Source organism: Lemur catta, chromosome 11 (genome assembly GCF_020740605.2).
Source record: "Lemur catta isolate mLemCat1 chromosome 11, mLemCat1.pri, whole genome shotgun sequence".
NCBI classification, from domain to species: Eukaryota; Metazoa; Chordata; class Mammalia; order Primates; family Lemuridae; genus Lemur; species Lemur catta.
The window spans coordinates 36,428,782-36,452,284 of NC_059138.1; the positions used below are offsets into that span (position 1 = coordinate 36,428,782).

General features: G+C 39.0%; 1 protein-coding gene across 2 annotated transcripts in view; it reads left to right on the plus strand.

The window, feature by feature from the left end:
• LAMB4 (laminin subunit beta 4) overlaps nt 1-17,237 on the plus strand; it is a 95,098-nt gene extending 77,861 nt beyond the window's left edge. For both annotated transcript variants that reach the window (XM_045565432.1, XM_045565433.1), the window contains exons 29-34: nt 2,965-3,109; nt 6,182-6,389; nt 8,739-8,877; nt 11,511-11,684; nt 13,025-13,178; nt 16,586-17,237. In XM_045565432.1, the coding sequence (XP_045421388.1) occupies nt 2,965-3,109; nt 6,182-6,389; nt 8,739-8,877; nt 11,511-11,684; nt 13,025-13,178; nt 16,586-16,725 (960 nt within the window). In that variant the 3' untranslated portion in view covers nt 16,726-17,237. The remainder of the gene's footprint in view (nt 1-2,964; nt 3,110-6,181; nt 6,390-8,738; nt 8,878-11,510; nt 11,685-13,024; nt 13,179-16,585) is intronic.
• The last annotated feature ends 6,266 nt before the right edge of the window (nt 17,238-23,503 follow it).

The following is a 23,503-nucleotide window of genomic DNA, read 5'->3' on the forward strand; positions in this document are numbered from 1 at the left end:
GCCCCCCCACACAGTCAAAAATCCATGTGTAAATTTTGACTCCCCAAAACTTAACTACTGTTGACCGGAAGCCTAACTAATAACTTAAAAACAGTTGATGAACATATATTTTGCATGTTCTATGTATTATATACAGTATTCTTACAATAAAGTAAGCTAGAGAAGAGAAAATGTTATTAAGAAAATCATAAGGAAGTGAAAATATATTTACTATTCATTTAGTGGAAATGAATCATGATAAAGGTTTTCATCCTCATCATCTTTACATTGAGGAGGCTGAGGAGGAGGAGGAAGAGGAGGGGTTGGTCTTGCTGTCTCAGGGGTGGCAGAGGCAGCGGAGGTGGAGGAGGTGGGAGGGGAGGCAGAATAGGCAGGCACACTTACTTGGTGTAACTTTTATTGAAAAAGATCCACGTATAAGTGGACCTGTGCAGTTCAAAGCCAGTTGTTCAAGGGTCAGGTGTGAGTGTGTGTGTGTGTGTGTGTGTGTGTGTGTGTGTCTAAAGAGAAAGAGAAGAGAAAGAACTCAAAGTACATTATTGTCGGTTATATACTTGTGTGGACATGTTTTTTCTACAGCAAACACTACATAGAAATGTCAAGATGCCTAGCCTGGAAGGTTTGAGAACTAGAGATCTCTCAAAGCAAAGAATAATTTTTCATAAAATCAGGGTATATTTGAAATTCTACATGTACAAATTGTAATGTTAGAATTTAATTTTAGAAAATAGTTTAATAAAAATATACCCCTATGCTTTGAATTCTTCCTGTGTTGATAGACATGGTAAAGTTGTTTTAATATTTAACTACCTTATAATTGAATCTATAATAATTTGAAATAATTGCATTTACTTTTCACTTATTTTATAAATGAATATTATTTTTAATTACCTAGTTGTCTTTAGGTTTTTTTGAGAATGCATTGCAGTCTTTGGTTTTGAAAACAAGATAATGACATTATCCCCAATCTGTTCCTTTTTTGACAACACGCGTAGAACCTCTGACAAAGAAGAAAAAACTTTTAAAGAGCTGAATTTTTTACCCATATATGTTGAATATTATATAAGTCAGCATTCTTGTTTGCAAGCAGTAGAAGCCAACTCCTGAGCAAAAAGGAAATATATGCAAAGACATCCGAGTCTCAGAGTCAAGAGAAGTATAGAGGGCCATGTTTGGGAATGAGTGAGAGCCATAGCCAAGACACACACATAACCCCCGTGCCCCTGTGTCCTTGTCCACTGCCTGAAGAGTCCAAGTTCTGGAGCAAGCATCTGATTAGCCAAGCTGAAGAATATCCCTACACATAACAAATATTGAAAATTACTTACATAGTCACAATTCTGTATTTTTCACATATAAGCAATTCTTCATTGCTTTAGCAAATATTCCTTGAGTACCTCCTATGTGCCAGGCATTGATCTAGAAGTTGAGACTACAGCAGTGAACATAACAAATGCAAATCCTGGGCTTACATCCCAGTGGTTAAAACAGTCCTTAATTGTTTAATGTAATTTTAAACTATTATATTGTCCCTTCTCAAAGAAAAAGAAATAGAAATCTCACCCCATTAACATGAGTCCTGATTGCCACTTGATTATATTATTAAGTTAACAATAGCGTTAAGTTATTGGTGTTAAAAGATAACCCATGAAATCCATATTAGCAGAATCTGGTTCAATCAGCACATCAATGGAGAACTGGAAAAGGCTGAGAGGGGTTGTCACGTTGATAAAATGGTGTGCTAGTTCCCTCTTGATTAGGAGGGGGAAGAGTGCCAGAAGAGATTGTGAGAGAATTCTTAGGAGTCACTTGTGACAGAAGATGGATTGCAGAGAGATGTTTTAAGAGTGAAGTAATTTAGCGATCTCTTTCTTTCTGAATATGGTATCAACTAATCTACACTGAGATTTCATCCGTATCACTTGGTGCTTTCCTGCCTAGCATATTTATTTCTGGGACTCTCATTTTACTGCTATCCATTTTAAAGTTAAAAAAGTTCTAGATAATTAAGGATCAACTCAAAAAAATTAAGGTACACATTTTTAGTCATGTAAATACCTCTTTTTTGTTTTATCATTTGCCAAATGACTATAATTTAAATCCTTTTTCACAAAATCTCTATGGCTCAAATTAAGCAAGCTCCTTTTGTGGGGAAATAAAGGGAGGGTTTTTTTTTCCTAATTATGTTTGACCCTAATTAGCCCTACTTCTGTCACAATTAATTTGTTCAAGAAAGCTCAGCTTGTTGGCAATATTGTCCTATTGCTTTCTGGGTTTTTTTCCCTTTCTCTCTAATTTGTTGGAATCCCAAGAAAAAGTCCAGGACCTTTCTCAAATCACACAATGAAGAATTTGCACTTCTAGGTTGCTAGCCTATTAGTCCTATCATTCCTCCACTAAGTGTACAAAGTGTTTAGAATTTATCTTTGTAGCCCACTCTCAGTTCAAGTTCATTTATTAAGAGGAGGAATGCTTTCCTGTTAGCTTTCAAAGGAAGTACATTACTTGAATTTGAGGAATGTTTAGAAGAGTAACTGTTTTAGCTTATAGAAAAGAAAATGCTGTCAACCCATTAAAAATGATGACCAGAGCAAGTAAGTAGTCCTAAGTAATTTCTATGCAAGTTTTGGTATTATAAAATGCTAAACCCTCATTAAAACAAGATTTGTATGTTACATTTATGTTAGAAAAATTCATCAGTACTAGGTAAATATTGTTTTCAAATAATAATTTTGACCACTAACAATGTTCTAAAAGGTAAATTCATGCTATTAAGAAAATGTGATAATGAAAACAAATAATAATCACCTCATGAAAGAGTCCTTTAAAATGAATCTATGGTTTAGCTAGACTTCCATTTACATTTTAGTGACAGTTTTATTTGGCCCAGATAAGTAATTAAACATCATAGAACATACCTAATTGTAGTATATTTTTTTCATTGTTGTTTCTTTCTTATTCCAGATCAAAAATATAAGTAAACTGGCAGAAGTCTCCAAAAACAATGCCTTACAGCTAAGTGAGAAAGTGGGAAATATAAAAAACCAAAGTGAATCTGAAAGAGAAAAAATGAGTCTTTTCATCAAAAAAGTGAAAAACTTTTTATTAGGTAATTAAATATACATATATTAGGACTAGTTTTGTTTCTTCCCTTTTTTAAATGTACACTCAAACATCATAACCAATTCCAAATTATATTAATTGGAAATGACATGCCTAAATCAAGAAAATGATGTACCCTTTGGTTTTAAATTTCTTAATGAGAATAATCTCAAAATACCAACAGTGTGCCAAAAAATTATGGCTCTCTGTATAAATTCAATTTGCTAATAAATCCTAGAATTTAATTAAAATTCCAAACACATAAACTTTGTGTTTAAAATTATTTTATTATTTTTTAAAAAAGGAAAATTCAATGTTATGACTATATTAGATTCCCAAACCTCAGGGTCAGTAACTGTCTTTGCTGACAGAGATGACATGAGATCAAAATATACCAAATTTTTGTTAGTTTATCAAATTCTATAGTGAGATAGTATCTAAAAACTTGATTATTAACTGTTATTGACTATTATTCAAGTCTTCTTTTGTTGGCTCTCTGTGACTGACCAAAAGAAACTATTGGATTCATTATTCATTGTGCCTTATTTTGGGAGAGGTTTGTTTTAAACTCCAGAGAATTATTAAAGATAAAAATCAAATATCGTAGCTGGAAATTGACCTGAAACCTCACTCTCTGCAAATAATGTAGTTTGGATACAACATTATATGGAATTTACCTTAAAAGGCTTTCTTTTCTATAACCATCTTCCAGATTCAATAAATGTAACACTCTCCATGTGAATTACTTGACAATTGGAGCATCCATTACAATCTTTACAATCACTTCACTAATCTATTTAATATACATAAGAGATCCCTATGGCCAGGTATTTTTTCTATCTCAGTGTTGCTAGAAATTGTAGTGGCAGCATCTAGTGCTGATTTTCAAGATTAAAAATTAGGCAGAAATTACCTTTGACCAAAATAATCAGTAAAAGTGAATTGGCGGTGTGTGTGGAAATCAGTCTACCGGATATTTTGTTTGTTTATTTGAAAGCAAATTTTCAGTGAGTTAGCTAGATGAATTGGTATTGACTGGCCCCAGATCCAGGAACTGGTTGGATTGAGAAATACTTTAACTATTTCCATAGATACAAGTCAATCCAGGCACCAAACAAAAACAAAATCAAAATTGCCAAATGAGTTGCATGAAAACAGTGAAATATGGTCATGGTGGAATAGGGTCTATATAAGCTGCTTTCTACCTCATTTACTGGATCATAGAGCTTGTCCTCTTATTATTATTCATCATTACTGAATACATTTCTGATAAAAACTTTAATTAACCTGAAGAATTGAAAAATCTGTGTCCAGATTGTTATTACTAAAGGCATAGAGAATGATTATAATAATATTGCTACAACTAGGCATAGAGAAAAATTCTTTTCCATACAAGAAACTTTACAGCTCAGGGTCCCAAGAGCTGGTGACCAGGAAGCTTGTCATGCCTTGCAGTATCCTTCACCCACCCCTTGCTTCTCCTCTTTTCCTGGCTGTAAAGCTCAAATAAAAGTATCATTATATTGGATGATGTCCATACTATTCAGCTCTTCTTTGACCATCTTAATATTTTCCTTGAAATCTGAATGCCTTATTAACAAAGGTATGTGTCACTTCTCCTGAATGTTCTGTATATAAAAATTTGAATCAATAATCTCATAATAAATCCCAAAAACATTTAATGAATTAAATTCAGTTTTCACTAGAGCTTTTTTAAATTAAAAAGCTACTATTTCTTTCAAGAGCCAACACCCTGATTCTGTTTAAAATATGGTTTTACTTTACTCACAAAAAATTCTTGTTATATTGTTTCAAAAACATTATAGAAAGTAAAATATTCTGTTTATATTAAGCAAAATAGCTAAAACAAAAATGACTACAAAAAGATATATACTCGTGTCATGTCACTCAAATGCTGAAAACATTCTATGGCTCCCACTGTCTCTATAACAAAGCCTAGTTTCTTGGCCTCAAGTTCAGGGACTGGTGTGATCTGCTTCCAGCCTTTCCAGACTTGAACTCCTCCCATTCAGACACACCACTCTCCTGCCAAGAGTGAGCCACGCACTGTTTCTTGCACCACACTGAGCTTTTGCTTCTGTGACTCCCTCAGCTTAGAATGCCTCTTATCCCTCCCCACACCTTACAGTCTCCATAAATTGAATCTATCCTCCATGGCCCAGTTTAAATGCCTTCTTAAAGTCTTTTCTGAAGTATTTTCCCCTTCCTCTGAACCCCACAACATTTTGCCTTACGTTTATCACTTCCGTTCTTATATGGTTAAGATTTGAATACAATGACTTATAGTTCCCCACTTGATGGTAAACCCCATGAGGATAAGATCCAAGTCTAGCTCAAGTCCAGCTTTCCCTGTGCGACTTTGCATTGTGCCTCATATAGAATGCGTGTTCAGTAAGTAAAGTGACAAATGGCCATTGCTCCAAACCCTAGCAATCCATCTTGTACTTCAGTTTTCAACAGGGGCCAATTTTGTTTTACTGAAAAACAGGGGATAGAGGCATTTAAAAGTTTCTTTATAATATGTTATTCACATGGTACTTCACTCTGTATTGTTTCAATCCTATCTCAAAGTAGGCCTTTGAGTAGTAGCATCAGGTATTAGTTATCCAATTATACAGATGAGCAAAAACTGAGCCTTTTTAATGTCATAGAAAATCAGAATCAAGCTTTGTTGGACTTCAAATCCAGTGCTTCCTCACCATGTCATTCATTGTGTTTAAATTGTAATGACAGACATCTAAACATTTTAATTGCTTTTGAGTCTGTACTTTTCATAAATAATTCTTAGGATGACATTTTGTAGAACATACATAATGTTCCAAGTCTTTAGTTTTTCATTTTTCCAACAAGTGTTCAGCACTACACAAGCAGCATTTCTTCCACAGAGAAGGGACAGTTGAGGATGAAGAAGAATCTATGGGACATGTACAATCTAATCCCTATATTCTAGGGACACATAATCAAATGCAAGTGCATTTGACTTAGAGTTCGTTGTGGTTATAAGGTACAGTGTGTGTTAAGGGGACATGATTACCTGAAACCCACCTTCTTATTTAAGAGGAAAATGTGCCTCCAGAAGACATAGAGAAGGTTGCAAACGGTGTACTTGACATCCAGCTACCAGGAATATCACAAAATCTCACCCATGAACTTGACAAAATGCGGAAACTTATGCAGCTCTGTGAGGACTACAGGACAGATGAGAACAGGCTAAATAAAGCAGCAGATGGAGCCCAAAAGCTTTTGGTGAAGGCCAAAGTAGCTGAGTAAGTACAGTATTAATATTCTTATCTTGCTGTAACAGACCATCTGCTAAAAGGCCATCTGAAAAATATTTGCCTAGGGAACTATAATGTTCAAATGAAATTACCTCCCGGTGGTTCAGTATCCAAATTGAGGGCTAGGCTGTCTTTGGAGGTGCCCCAGGAAGCTGGGCAACTGGGTGACAGTGTGCAGGGACCCTCGCTTCCTGTTTCCCTTTGATTCGAAGTGCCTTTCCCATGATCCAATACCTCTTTATAACAGGGCACATCAATAAATGCCATATACTAATTATATGACAATATTTTAACAGGTGGTTGAAATACTGGTGTATCTTCCCTTCTTTACCTATTTTTGGTACTTTCCAAATAACAAGTACTATAATAAGCAGCACTTTGAAAATCCAAATTTAAAAAAAAACTATAGTAAAAAGATATGATGATGGGAAGTAGAAAAAATGGACACTAGTGCCCCAGGAATAATATGAGACTAAAATTATATACATGGTGTACAGTTAAAACTCTTGCCTCCTTCTGCCCTGCTGTCTTAGCCTAGCAAAAAGGAAAAGCCACCTTGATGTTTTTATGGGCAAGGGGTGCTGTGGGTCAGGGTTACGGGGTCAGCTGGGTGGGGGTAACAGCAACACCCACTGTCGTTGCTGGAGGCTCAGCAGAGTGGAGACCTGAGCCACCCTGGCTGTCTCGCCATTCACGTACACAAATGAAGCGTGCTGGACTCATCTGAAAGTCCAACCTTTCCAGGTTTAATTTTTTTTTTTTTTTTTTTTGAAACAGAGTCTCGCTCTGTTGCCCGGACTAGAGTGCCATGGCATCAGCCTAGCTCACAGCAACCTCCAACTCCTGGGCTTAAGCGATCCTTCTGCCTCAGCCTCTCGAATAGCTGGGACTACAGGCGTGCGCCACCATGCCCGGCTAATTTTTCTATATATATATATAGATATAGATATAGACATATATCATATATATATATATATATATTTAGCTGTCCATATAATTTCTTTCTATTTTTAGTAGAGACGGGGTCTCGCTCTTGCTCAGGCTGGTCTCGAACTCCTGACCTCGAGCGATCCTTCTGCCTCGGCCTCCCAGAGTGCAGGTTTAATATTTAAAACCAGGAAGATTAAATAACTGCAGTACAATCACACACAGCAATTAAAAATGATGTTGATGAAAGATTTTTAACATGTAGATTCTTACAGTGTAATATGCTTTTTCAAAGCAGGTAACAGATTTTACATGGAAGAGAATCTCAGTCGTGAAAAGAAACAATTTTGTAAGACAAAAATGCTAGAACAGGCCAATATCTTAAAGGGGGCAGGATTACTGGTAAACTTCCCATTTTACGTTTTTTTTCTTTTTTTGGTACTTTCTAAGTTTGATATAATAAGCACTACACTGAAAATACAAAGGGAAAAAAGAATACAGTAAAAAGATGTGGTGGTAGGGAATAGTAGGTGCCCCAGGAATGCTGGAATGTTACAGAAATGAAATGCTTGGCAGGGGGTTGTGTTGTGAGCAGGGAAGGCTCCTCAAGTTTCGAAAGAGAAAAGGAGATCACCAAAGGGAGGAGAGGATGGGCTGGGTGGAGAAGGGAATAATTTTGCAATTTAGCTAGTTCTGCTCTGGGCACAAGCATTTCTAATGATGCTTCTGCAAAGGTCTGTCTAATATTTCACTCCCTCAGAACATTCTTCTCCAGGTGGTTTTGAGCCCATAGATCTAGGTATCTGGTGAATGTTGACTTGAGGTGAGTTCATGCCTGCAAAATAGACTGTATCTCTTGGAATGCTTGTGATTTTAACCTCTGATGAGGCCCATGAGTGGCTGGAATGTTAGTGAAGCTTAAATAACCCTGAATAAACACAGCCTGAAAATGCAGGGCCTTTAGCCCACGGTCTGCTCTCAGTGGGCCTCTCGGCTCTCCCACCCCCACCTCCCCACACTCCAATAAGGGTTTGGAGAGTGTCACTTACATTTTAGAAATTAGGAAAACAAAATTGGCTGAGAATAGTTTATGTATGCAAAGCTTGACAGTTACACCCCGCAAACCTCCCTGCTTATGACAAATGAAGGAAAAATAAGACCTATATCCTTAATTTCCATATCCAGTGAAATCTGTATCTACGGGGTATGCATGTGTATGTATGTATGTGTTTTTATTGGCATTTAAATATAACTATCTCAAAGACTGCAGCACTTTCTCTTGCTTACGAGTAATATAAATTTATAAATAATTCAGCAAGGTTTTTAGTTGAGGCGAATAAACTCTCTCAAAGTGAAAGAAATGAATAATTGTATATTTATCTAATGTGGTATGCTAATATCTCACCTTAGGAAAGCAGCAAATGCTCTATTAAATCTTGACAAAACGTTGAACAAGTTGCAACAAGCTCACATCACTCAAGGACGGGCAAACTCGACCATCACACAGCTGACTGCAGAGATAACAAAAATAAGAAAGAATGTGCTGCAGGTATTTCTCTATCTTCCTGGAAACCAACCCGAAACAGGTTTTGAGGGTGGAAACAGCACAGTAGTTTTTATGTATGCCAATGTCATGCTTGCCTTGCCTGTCTGATGGGATTACTTTGAGGATAAAATAAGGTTTTGGTAGTATTGTGCATTTAACTAATGTTCTGCATTAATGTTAGCAGTATTGTTACATTAATGTCGGCAGCATTATGCATTTAATTAATGCCCTACAGAGCCCTCTCTAGCGTCACTTCATTGATAATGACCATCTCTGGGGTCAAACCAAGCCAGGTGCTACCACCAGCTTGTAAATGAGGAAACTGAGACTCAGAGAGTTTAAGTGATTGCTTAAGGTCACACAGCTAGTTAATGATAGGTATGAGGCCAGAGCTCATTCCTTCTGACACCAGGGAAAGGAAGAGAGTTTTAAAAGCCCACAAACCAAAGAAAAACAGAGCAATTATTGCAAGGTTTTGTAACTAAATTTGCATGCAATCCCATCAGAGTATCCTAAAACTAAAAGAACGTCTCACCCAAAAGAACATGTTGCATCCAGAGTTCGATGGGAGCAAGACCCTGGATTGACCCACGTGGCGGACCAGGGAGAGGAAGGCTGGAGTTGGAGGGCAGAGCAGGCCCTAATCCCATGGTGTGAGGTCTGTTCCTCCAAGGCTCCTTCCTGTCATAGCCGCTTCCTTACAGCTTGTGAGTTACTCAGCCTCTGTTCTTCAGCTGTGTTTTATAGATTTACTACATGCATCTCGAGAAGAAAACCAGAAAGCAACAGAGCAGGAAGTAGTGCACCAGGAAATGAAAGGGTTGTCAGTACAGGGTAGCAAAAAAAGAAGCCCCCCCCCCCCTCGCTTTTCCCCTTCTGGGCATATACTCTAGAACAAGGGTTAGCAAAATACAGCCAAAGGCCATGTTGTCCACGCTGCTTTTGCAGTATAATGGCACAGAGTTGAATGGTTGCAACAGAGACTGTATGAACCAGACCATGAAGTGTAAAATATTTACTATCTGGCCCATTACAGAAAAGTTTGCAGGCTCCTGCTCTAGGAATACTCTCCTATGTGCCATAAGGCATAGGAAGGGACTTCCATTTCTAAAAATATGGTAGACCAATACCCTAGGGAACCCTCCTATTAGGAAAAAAAATCTAAAAATGTTAGATAGGATATTTAATTTAAGTGCAGAGCTGAATTAGTAAGAAACTTAGCGTATCCTCAGAGGCCAAAAATGACAGGAAAGCATGAATGCAGAGGTAATTAAACACTAATCTGACAGCAGGGAGAGGGCATCTGCCAAACCCTGGTGCCTTAGAGCTTGGGGTTTTAATGGTCACCATGCATGACAGACAGAAATCAAAGCCCATGCAGGGAGGGAACAAGATCCCTGCATAGAGCTGGGACTCCAAAAGGCAAAACCCTCAGTGAAATGTTAAACACTCTCTCTCTCTCTCTCTCTCTCTCTCTCTCTCTCTCTCTCTCTCTCTCTCTCTCTCTGTCACACACACACACACACACACACACACACACACACACACACACACAGAGCCAATAGAGAAAATTGCCTCTGGGTTGGAGAGTAAAGTCTCCACTAAGATTTGCTAACCACAAACTGGCTCTTATACAAATGTGGGGCTAGAATTCACACTACCTGGGTGGCCCCCAAAACCCAAGTTAAAGCTGTCATTTGAAATGGTCCTGGCTTGGTAGTGCTCCCAGATGCCTGACAGAGGAAAAATCCCCTCCAAAGGAATGACCTTAAACACTAGCCTTTAAGAAGATCCCCCAAACACATAAAGAAACACATTACCTTAAACAAGAGTCTTTAGAAATAATGAACAACAGGTATTACCATTATTGGATATAGAATATAAAATACGAATGTTTATTAGGTTTAAGAAAATCCAAAAAGGTATGAAAGCATGATCAATGAACAAGAGACAAGAGCTAACAAATAATTAATTAGATTTGAAATATATTTAAGCAGGACTTCTAGGTATGATAAATATAGTCATTGAAATAAGAAACAAGCATAAAATATTACTATTTGTAAGGGAAAAAATTAGAATCCACCTGAACTACCTGGAGAATAAAAAAATAAATTGTATATTCTAACAATAGAATACCTTAAATTGGTAAAAATCAATGAACTAAAGCTACAGAAATTAAATGGCCTGCAAAAGCATGATTTTGACCTTAAAAAAACAGATTGCAGAAATATACAATAGGATATCACCTTTTATAGAAGTTGAAAAATAAATACCACATTGTTAGGAACACTGCATAGGCTATAGTAAAAAGCCTACAGAAACACATGGAATGACAAATACTAGATTCAAGATAGTGGTTGCCTTTGGGGGAAGAGAGAGAAGATATGATGGGGAGTGATACATCGAAGCCCTTAGCTCATTGTCAATGCTTTATTCTTAAACTGGCTGATGGCTACATGGATATTTGTCAGGTTTTTTCAGACCATTTTGTATGTCTCAAATATTTTATTGTAACATTTTTTAATACATGCAACAGAAAAAGCGAAGGCATTATTTCCCTTTACACCCAGCTTATATCATTTATTTTCTTGTTTCATAAAGAAATTTTCCCTTTCTGGTCTTTAAATCAACAACAGGCTGAAAACCAAGCCAAGGACATGAAGAACGCGCTGGACTTAGCCAAGCAGCCGTCAGAGCTGGAGGACGGACTTTCCCTGCTGTGGACCAAGTTGCAAAGGAACGAAGACCAAGCTGTCAGTGTGACAGCTCAGGGCGAATCCGCCCACAGCCAGGCTGGGCGCGTTGAGCAGGTCGTTAGTCCTACTACTGCCACCAAGAGCAGACAGACTGTGCTTCTGTGAAAGAGAAATCTTTTACCCCAGATTTTTGTGCCACTTCTCAGCATTTCCTTTTGTGCTGGTCTGTGATTCAGTGGTGTATGTTCAAGGGATCCTGACACACAAAGGATCTTCTGTAGTAGGAGCCCGTCTCTGTAGCTGACAGAAGTCCCTGGCCAAGTCATGCTGGAGTGTGTCCTCCCCCATCTGCCCATCCTAGTGTTCTTAGTGGTGTCCTGGTCAAATAGTCCATAAATCAAATTTGCCCTGAACTTCCAAACTTTCCCAATGTGTGTTGTTTGTCTATATTGTATGTATTTGCCCTTTACTCCAATTCAATCACATAACATATAAAGAAAACAATAAATGAAAGTCACCTGCCAAAGAGAATAGATCAAGTTACCAAAAGCAGAGGGAGTTAATTAAACAGTTGTGGAAAGTGGCCTGTTAATTTAGGTTGCTGAAAGAAGCTATCAACTCATTTGCTTAACAAGACGTCTTTTGGTTGGTCTCATAATATAGTAGCTTAAACAAAAGAAAAATGTTACTGTTTTTACAATTGGTCTATTCCCTTGCTTTCAATTCCTAATGTACTGAGTATATTTCCAGTGACTTCAGAGTTGAGAACGTTTTCTGTAGAACAGAGATTGAGAAAGGTACTTTCTACTCACTCTCTTCCCATCTCCATATTTCGTTCCCAGCTCTGGCCTTTATTCAACTACTTAACCTTCCAACTTTTCAACTACACAGGCTAATCCAAAGATTTCTATTCTATTTCCAAGGGAGATCTACTTCCCTTCATGCCCCCTTTCTATCTTATTTCTGTCTTACCTTTTTGCCAACCAAATAAGGTATCCTTGCTGCTTCTGTATCTTCATCACTCACTCTGGGCTTCATTTCAATGTGCAACTGATCGACCCAAGCGAACCAAAGATTTGTCAAGGACACGATTAGATCATTTCTGTCTTCTGTATCTCCCATCATAACATAGTGCAAAACAAGCAATTGATGCTTCATAAATGGTTGCTTTGACATGCAGTAATGATTGACATTTTGTAACAAAGGAGTTTTATTTTTAATTGATGCTGAGATACTTTCTTTCAACCTGATAAAACATGCATGCAAACAAAAGCCCTGTTGGAAATATCAAAGTGAAACAAAAGCCCTGTTGGAAATATCAAAGTGACTCAAGCATATTGACTAGATTATGATTTCCTCTGTCTTCCTTTTATGAGTGGTATTAGAAAAATCATCATGCATATGTACATGCTTTATAAATATTTTCTGGTCATGGGAATGTTGCTCTCTTACAGGAGTTTGTTGAGCTGAAAAAACAATATGCTATTCTTCAACATAAAACAAGCGCTACAGGACTGACAAAGGAAACATTAGAAAAAGTTAAACAGCTAAAAAATGCTGCAGAAAAATTGGCTGAAGATACAGAGGACAAAATAAGAAGAATAACAGGTATCTATTCTTTAACCCACCCCACCAGTTTGACAATAACCTGATGCTTCTCTCCCTTCCTGGTAGAATTTATACCAATTTCAATTTATCATTAACACTGTTTAATTAACCACATAAGAGTCCACGGAGGAGAGAGAAGTAGGAATTGGTCTTGTGTTTTGGGGACTGTAAGTTAACAAGCCTCTTGCATGCATTTGCCTAGAAAGATGTTAATGAGCATCTGTCCAGCATTAAAACAAACTGAGGTTTCCTTTAGTCACCTTGAAATGCCCTTTTCCTAATTCAGTATTCTGTCTAAAGGTACAGTTTTGCTTGTCACCCTGGGGTACGACTGGCATGTAGTATAGAGGCCAGGGATGTTGCTAAATGTCCTACAATGCACAGGACAGCTCCCCACAACAAACAGTTATCCTGCCCACAACGTCAACAGTGCCAGGACTGAGAAACTCTGTCCTAACTGACACTGCTTATTTTTCCTCTCATGTACATAACTCTTTTGGGGTCGGTATGATAGGGCACTAGGTCATCTAGCATAGATATTTGGATAGCAATCCAGAAGGAATCACATTCTGGACAAGGATTTTGATCAAAATGGACATTTTGATGCAAACAAAGTATAGAAAACATAAAATACATACAATAAGAAAGCTAATCAGAATATTTTTCCCACAATTGATATTTATGATTTTTCTTGGCAATGACGTTTTTAACTACCTCTAAATCACCAAGAAATATCAAATGGTGAGTGTATAGTTTTATTCTTGGTTGTATTTATTGTCTCCCAAAACTTTAATTATACTCATCAGAAATATAAGTAACTCTTAAATCTTAAAATAACCAAAACTCCTCAGTTATAAATGCTTCTTTTTTAGAAAATGAGTCTTTGGCTTTACAACCACTTATATCATCACTATGAAATGAAAAAAATGAATTGCAACATTAATATGGGCCAGAGACAGGAAAAAGACATACCAAACTGCTAACATTAGTTACCTCTGGGGAGGCAAGGAAACAAAGAGGAAACCACTTCTGTGTACATTTGTATAATTGTTTCAAAAGCAGCCGGCGTATGGGTAATTTTTTTTTTCATTTTTAAGTATTTTCCTTAAAATTTTTAAAAGGAAAGTCTAGGATAGATGGAATTGTTTTTTTACCTTACACTCCATAGACAATACTGTGAAAATCAGTTTCTATTATTTCAGACCCTGGTCCTTACTACAGGAGCAAAAACTTGGGGAGAGTATTTCTGTCCTGTGTTTTATGTCAGAGTCAAGATTGTTTCCACTGATCCCCATTGACTAAAACTTTTATAGTTCTTAAAATTAGATTGGCAGCCAGCCCCCCCCTCATGGAACTTTGGGTCCATTGGGTCACAGCAAGAGACAGAAAGTGTACTCAGACATAATTCTGAATAATGTATTTATAAATGTACTTGTCTCAATTATCTATTTACTGCATAGAAAACCACTTCAAAATTTAATGGCTTGAAACAACAGCCATTCTTATTTTGCTGTGGGTTGCCTGGGTGGTTCTTCTGCGGGCCTTGCCCGGGCTACTCAAGCAGCTTCGTTCGGCTGATGGTCTGCCGGGGCTGGGCTGGGCTGAGCTGCTGGCGTGCTCTCTCCGCGGTCTGGTGGCTGCCTTACAGCCTGGTGGTTTCAGGGTTCCCCAAGAGTGACAAGAGAAGATGCCAGGTCTTGAGGTCCTGCAACATCATTTCTTCTACTTTCTATTGGTCAAAATCAGCCCAGGTTCAGGGGCACAGGGGTGGAAAGAAGGGAAGTAGATTCTACTTCTTGATGGGAGGAACTACAAAGAATGCACAAGAATTAGGGGAACCAGCTGCGGGTGTGTAGAGCGTACCAGGTGACTAGCAACAGTCAGAAGCCATTAGCATCCTAGGCCTGAAGGGACGGGGAAGCAGGAATGTTACCAGAGCCCTGTGAACACTGCCCCGTCAGGGAAGAGGCCACCCTGCAGGAGCTGGAGCTCACATGCAAGAACTGCCAGAACCCGGTGCTGAACAGGGATGGGAACTGTGGTCTCTCCACCCTGTGGTCATGTGTCAGCACGTCCACTGGCCGAGTAGGAATGAAAGGCAGAGGTCAAGGCAGCCAGGAATGTCCTCCATGAAGTTTAGCTTTCCAGGACACAGAATAGGATGGAGAATGGGTCCGGTGGGGGAAATGAGAAGTAACCAGATGGATCATATTAACTTACCTGGTAGAAACACAGGGGTCTTTTTTCCTTTTAGTCCAAATATATTTCCAGTATTAAATCCCCTGTTCAATCCCAAATGCTATTTGAAAGTTTCTAGAACAGAACACATACCATCTTCCACGGCAGCTCTTTAGCCTTTGAACAGTCGTGACTACAGAAAGTTCTTTATATTCAGATAAATTCTTCCTTCATGGAGCTGGTCCTGCTGGCTTTCATTTTATTTCCTCAGGATGACAGAGGACGCTCCTTCCTAAGCTGCTCCTTTCCATATTTGAAAATAGCTATTGCACATGCCCTGAATCTTTTCTCCACGTGAAATATCATCAGTTAATTCAATATTTGTTCATAGGACAGTTTCAAGTTTCTTCAGCAATCTGGCTTTTTCCTCTAAACACATGTTAGTTTGACAGTTACTCCAAACCAACTCAGTACTCAGGTGTGATCTGACCAGGTGAAGTGGTCATTTACCTTCCTCCTTCTAGAAGTTCCACTTCTACCTAAGGTCTGAGTTTGTTTTAGAAAGGCCACCTCATACTGTTAACTGTAGGTCTCTACGCCTCTTCTATCCACTACTTATGGCCTCCTTGTTAAGGTTTAATAGAAATCCCCAGATATTTGTTGCATGAAGAATGACTAAATGAAGGCATGGATAGCTGGCTAAATGGATAGATTAACAGATCCATGGGTTGATGGATAAGAGTGAAGCCAAGAAAGGCATCACTTTGCTTTTACTGTTCAGAGACTTTAATATCAACAAGGAAGAAGAATGAAGAAATGAAAATGTCATTCTTTTTTTCTGAGAGATTGGAAAACACTGAAGTGAAGGATACATGTTTAGAAATGAAGTTAAAATAATAAGAACAAATCTTTGGAAATATAGCACTTCCCCAAATCCAATCAAGGCTGTTACTCGTCTTTTCATTTCTCATGAATTCTAATCAGCAACAGACTCACATTGATAAATGCCTTTAGATATAAAAATTTTTAGACCAAAAATATCAATTTGCTCTGTACATGTGAAAACCTTGAGAAGTCTGGTGAAAATAGATGTTTTATCTATGGAATCAAAACGCAAAACTAAATCTACCTTTAAGAGGCCCACAAATCCCTGTGCTTGGTATGATGCGGATATCCAGGAAGAATTGATCAAATGGAAACATATCATTTCTTACATTTTCTTCTTTCAGATTTAGAAAAGAAGATCCAAGATTTGAATCTAAGCAGACAAGAAAAAGCCGATCAACTGAAACAATTAGAAGATCAAGTTGTTGCCATTAAAAATGAAATTGTTGAACAAGAAAATAAATATGCTACCTGCTACAGTTAGGTAGAGTTAAAGTGCAAAAGATTGTGCCTTTGTTTCTAGGTTCTGATGAGCAAACTTGAGGAGCTGCACTGAACTTGTGAAATACCAATGGTCCACCTCTCCCACCTTCCCTTCCCCACCCCTCTCCTTACTACGCAGCTGCTCTGTGTGGCTGGAGGAGGAAACTGGGCCAGCAAAATGCCACTTCGGTGCCCCTTTATAATAGAGAAGGGGAAGTAAAGAGATTGTCTCTGGTTTCAGAAACCTTTCCTCTTGCCTTCCTTTCTCTTTCACAACTTAAAATAATTGGCTACACATGGAAGGTAAAAGTTTACATAAGTACTATATTTATGAATGATCACTTCAGTCAAGTGAACCTAAATGCTAACTAAATACCTCTAATACTAGGATGGAATATGGAATACAAATGGATGGCTTGCACTAGATTGTCCTATATTTTATATTTATTTCCATTTGCATTTATTTGTAAAACTATTATTCTCTTTGGGATAAAATGCATACAATTAAAAATGTAACTTGCTTTCACACCTGTTTTCCTATATGCTCATTCTCTCAACTAGAGGATTGTTTTCTGCAAATAACATTGAAACAGTATTCACATTCACTTGGTAAGTGGGAAAAAGGAAGGAAGGAAGGGAGGGGAGGAGGGAAGGACAGGAGGAGGGAGAGAAGGAAGGAAGGAAAGGAAGAAAAGAAGAAAGTATTCACAAAGATAATTATTGAACTACTTTTCATAATTTTCAGGCATATCTGCTATAAAATCTACTTATTTTTAAAAGACTAGCAATCATGTTCTTATTGTTTAGTATAAAAGATCAGATTGTCTCATTTCAGAATGAATGATTTTACATCAGCTTTTTTTGCACATGTGATTTATAATAGAGCACATTGCTTCTGTTTGCGAAAGCTGTCTTTCAGAGGGATTATTTTAAGAAATAATATACATCAACATTGATGTATGAAAGAGGAAGATCAGCTGGAGCTTTTCTATTAAGGACTGGCTCATAAAAAATGGATTTAAAAATTCAACAAAAGGGCTTTAGGATTACACATAAATAGAAAAATTCTTAAAAATTTAGGCCATTAAAGAAAATTGTGGGATTTATTTCCCAAGAGATCCTGGAGAATAGAAGGAAACTTTTCTACAGGAAGGACCACCCCAGAAATCTCTCTTGAAGGATACAATTGTAAAATTCCACACATCCAGCATTGAGATTTGCAAACCTCTACCAATGAACTGTGCATAAAATGATCCAGAGAGTCAAAAAAAAGACAGCTGTTGCAAAGTCTAAGTTCTTTACTCCAACGCTGGAGTGCAACACACTCCAGCTTCCCCATCAGGGACTGACTTTCAACTCTGTACAAATGATACACAATTTTACACACATGGTTTTTTGTTTGCAATAGCAATATTCAATTGTTCTTTTTTTTTCAGTGATCAGAGACTATGCAAGTAGTAGGCCAGGGGATGTGGGAAGAGATATTATCTGCTGACTGGGAGGACTGACTGGCTGTTGAGTTCTGGAGAGGCAGAAAAATCCCAGGAGTTAGAAAAGCACACTTACCTGGGAAATCAAGTGAAAAGGCAAGATAAACTCATCATCCCAGGAGACCCCCAGGCATTGTAGTTTGATGAGGTTAAAAAGTATGTGATGTACTTTGGAAAGATTTCAATTATATATGGTTATGCTTTCTAAACTTAATAAGCTTCAGTTATCTAAAAAAAAAAAAGTACATATGTGAAAAATCTCATTCCTCACTAATGTCAGATAAATCATGCTAACTTCTGTTACTTGCTGTATCAGGTGTCCAAGGGAAGGTTCAGTGAAATAGCGTGTCTTATACATCTCAAAATAATTTGACAACGTGTATCAAGATCTAAGACCCAGTAATTCTGCTGTTGAACCTGTATACTAAGAAAATAAAGATGAGAGGGGAAAACCTTTGTGGTCAATTCATTGCAGCACTCCTTATATTAACAACACAAAGAACCTAAAAACAATAAAAAGCCAATTAAATATTATGATTTTGCCAGTCTGAGTTCTTGGATGCACACACTGAAAACCAACAATAGCTTATTAAGCAGGAAAGGAATTTATTGAAAGAATATCTGATACCACACAACTGAAGAAATGGCTGGAGAAAATGTCACTAAGGACAACTATGCATCTGGGAATACTCCCAGGATCACACCTCAGTACACTCACTCAGGCTAGGATGCTGGTGCCAGACCCACTGGACATTCTCCACCATTCCAGGGACTTCCAACTGTCTCTGCATCTTGTGTCACTATTGCTCTGCGTCCCTTGTGGGAGTATCCAGTTGGCAAAGCCACTTCCCCTGCCCTGGCTGCCATCAAGTAAGTAGGAGAACATCTGCCCCTTTGGGCTTTGGTATTATGAGGGGAGTTTTGCCTTCACCTATCTTTGGAATCTTGGAGGCAAGGTAGGAAACATTTTGACGCCAGGCATCAAAAAAAACTACAGATTTAAAGTCCATCTCTGAGACTTCCAAATATCATAAGACATTCTTCATGCCATTTTCCCTTCTCAAACAAAAATAAATGCTTCCACCAAACAAAATGTAGCACCCAGCAAAATGAAAGCACACCCACCCTGTCTCCCAGGGAAACCAACCCAAAGTTTCATCACTTGGGTGCACCATTACAGTCCTGTCTGGATAGAGTGCAACTTACAATCAAACTGCACCACCACCAAACACCAAGTATAGAATAGCGGGGGAAGGAAGGGAGATAAAAAGGAAATGAAATATATTTGATAATTTAAAATATAAATATAGACAAAACATAGCATATTGAGAAATAGCTGGAGGCTGCAGACTTCATTTCTGTCACTCCTCAGGAGGCTATTGCTGAGATTTATCATCTCCCTGCACTCTACTTGGGCGTAGAGTGTGCTTACATCTTTCCCTGGACGTGGCAGTGCAAGGATTGTCGAGGTCCCAGGCACACCCCTCCCTGCTGCCACTGAGCACCAGCAGCTCTATTTGCCTTGAAGAGTCAGGATCAATTACACCAGCCAAAGTTACATACCACCACCCGGGTTTTTTTGGCTGTTTATCCTTTAGCTCGAGGATCCTGAACTAGCTGGGTATTGGTATGTATTCCAATTCAGTGGAACAACCGTTGTGTCATCTGGTAAAAACATACTTCCTTAGAGACCAGAGCCCAAAGTCACAGGTACAGAAAGTAAAATTTTGCCTGCGAGTTATCTGGATATAATCACAAGCAGTGTCCTGTGTATTTCCACTCTTGGTTTCAGATCCACGTGTTCTGACTGCAGGATGTTCCGTCATCTTTCACTGTAGAAGGCACAGCTCTGCCTCCCAGCTAAGAAAGAGGATTTGATGTGAGTAGCCAAAAAACAAAATAAGAATCAAAGTATATAAAGCACCTATACATACATAGTCAATTGATAATATGATTAGGTGATACATTTTAGTTCTTATTTATTTATTTATTTCAGCATATTAGGGGGGTACAAAAGTTTAGGTTACATTTATTGCCCTTCCCCACCCCCAGATCAGAGCTTCAAGCATGTCCATCCCCCAGACAGTGCGCATCACACTCATTATGTATGTATACACCCATCCCCTCCCCGCCACATCTGCCCGACACCTGATTAATGTTATTCCTAAATGTGCTCTTAGGTGATGATCAGTGAAACCAATTTGATGGTGAGTACATGTGGTGCTTATTTTTCCATTCTTAGGATACTTCACTTAGTAGAATGGGTTCCAACTCTATCCAGGAGAACATAAGAGATTCTATATCCCCATTATTTCTTATAGCTGAGTAATACTCCATGGTATACATATACCACATTTTATTAATCCACTCATGTATTGATGGGCACTTGGGTTGTTTCCACATCTTTGCAATTGTGAATTGTGCTGCTCATTTTAGTTGTTTATATGAAATATTTACATACATCAACCTACATATATTTTCTTTGTTATATTGTCCTACTAGGTTTATAATTTGAGCTGACTGGAAATCACATCTACCCAACACTGGGAGATCTGATAAGGTGTGTGAGGAACCAACGTGGCGAAGTTGAGATGGAAGGTAAGCATCTCAGAGCAGGGCAGTCGTAAGAGAGTCAAAGTTTGACCCTCAGAGGCCAGGTGAAAGCATTTGGAACCCAGCTAGTCATATCAGAAAATCAATATAAAGTTCAGGAAACAAGTCACCATGAGGTAGCTGGTGTGGCCCATTTAAGCAGACAATTCTATCTTTTCTCCCAGATTAGAAGCCAATTGCAGGTGAAGGGCAGCTCAGAGCCAGTAGGTGAAAACAATTAGGAAAAACACCCAGGTGGCACAATGAAGTAAGGAAATCCCAAGGCAGACCCTGGCAAAAATGCAAGAGCCTTTTGGGGGACAGGCTGGAAATTGCTGTCCAATATCCATTGTACTCCTTCTTCCTTTGGGGACCAGAACTCCTCTGTGTTTTAAACAGGCACATAGTGGCCTGCCTAGGACTATAGTTCCTCTCTTGCAGTTCAATATGACCATGTGACTAAGTTCTGGCTAACAGGATACAAGTGTAAGTATTTGTGTGCAACTTCCAGGGACCTTAAAAGGAAGCTGTTTGTGCTCTATAGTTGGTAGACTAATGGCCCCCAAAAGATATCCACGTCCTAATCTCCAGGATCTGTGACTACGTTATGTTATATGGCAAAGTGAAATTAAGTTTACAGATGGAATTAAGGTAGTAATCAGCTGACCCTGAGAAGGGGAGAGTATGCTGTTTTATCCAGGTGGACCCAGTGTAATCATCAAAAGGATCCTTAAAAATGGAAAGGGGCAGGGGCGGCAGCCTGGGAGGACTCAGCTCGGCATTGTTGGCTTTGATAGCAGAAGAGGGTTCGTGAGCCAAGAAAGGTAAGTGGCCCCTAGAAGCTGGGAAAAGCAAGGAAAGGGATTTTCCCCTAGGGCTTCCAGAAAGGAACATAGCCATGCCCAGTGAGACCTGCATCGGAACTTTAACCTGCAAAACTATGAGATAAATTTATGTCATTTTAAGCCACTAAGTCTGTGGTAATTTGTTACAGCAACTAATAGGAAACTAATACACCTTCCATTTGTGTTTGGCTTTTCTTCCTCTTCAGTTGGGCTGGAATATGGTGAGCCACCTATAACCACGTAGATGAGGATAACACTGGTGAAACAAGATAGAAGAAATGTAGGTCCCTGGCTGACTGGACCAGTCGGGGTCCCAGCAGGAAATGGGATGCACCTGGGGCAGTTTAGTAAGGGGGCTATTGCCAAAGATGTGAGCAGAGTGGGGGAAAGCCATAAAGGGTAGTGCAGCATCCCAGAACTGGCACCAGGCAGGGGTCATCGTCACCCTTGGCCTGAGGAGTAAGGTGAGGGGCTGACAACTGAAAGCTGAAAACAGACTGTGCAGGAGGGCCACTTAGCAGGAGCTGCAATCTTTGGGCGAGGGATGCAGCCAGCTGTGACAGCCCTGACATCACTCTCCTCCCTGCACAATCTCTTACTGATGCCTCCCATTGGCTACACCAACAGACTGGGTCAATGCTCCCATGTTAATCAGCCTCCAAAGGCACAGAGAAGGGGGCAAGTGTCATATGAAGAGGCCCAATGTCCTTGTGGGTTAGAGCTGTGAGTGCCTGGCTCCCTTGGACTACCTACCAGCTTAAACTTGTAAGGAAAGAAAAGCACACCTCTCACTTATGTCCCTGTGACTTTGGTCTCTCTTAAAACAGCTGAACCCACATCCTCACTGATATCTTTGGGGTACTAGAGGGCCCCAAACTGCTACAACAGTCCCCTCTGCCCAGCAGCATGGGGACAGTGGACTAAGGATCAAGTGATAAATGCAAAGCCTGGCTTGTCCCTTGCGTGATCTTAGGCGATTCACAGCCTGCCTGAATCTCATGTCCTCATTTCCTTCAGCTGTAAAATGCTGATAAATATACCTGGTCCACCTCCCAGGGTTATGAGCTGATTCCAGAGAAAGGGCTTTGAGAAGAGTTATGAAGTATTACAGAAATCCTTCAAGACATTATTACATCGTGAAAGTTACACCCGCATTCCCCTCTGAGCCATCATTCCCGTGGTCCCATCTGCCTTAAAAATCCTGCTTGCTCTCTCCACAAACCTAAGCTTTCCCCAAATCCCTGAAGGCTTCTCTCTAGCCTAACTCAAAGCTCTTTCTCTGACGTTCTAGCTTATATTGCCAGTGGCTGATGAACTTATGCACATTATCTAACCAGATAGTAAGTTTCATGAGGACGCAGAGCATGTATTCAGACACTGTTATGTTCTTTATAGAACTTAGCACAGTGTGGAGCACACTAAATACTTGTTCACTTATATATTTGTTCCATAAATTGACTCCAAATTGATGCAAGCCAGGCAGTCCTCAGACCATCACTAAATTAAAATTTTTTCAACCGTAATATGAAACCAGTTTGCCACATGATTCAGCCCCTTTAAAAAATGTAGTTGAGAACAAACCTTTACCTCAATATTTAGAGAAAAACTGTCAAATGGGAATGGAATATATGAAAAAGACAAAAACAAAACAAAACAAAAAACCTTTTCACCTCTCACATCTCTCACACTCTCAACTAACACTCTATAGCAACCATTAAAAATCCTCTCCTAGGCCGGGTGCAGTGGCTCTAGCCTGTAATCCTAGTGCTCTGTGGGGCCCAGGTGGGAGGACTGCTTGAGGTCAGGAGTTCGAGACCAGCCTGAACAAGAGCAAGATCACGTTTCTACCAAA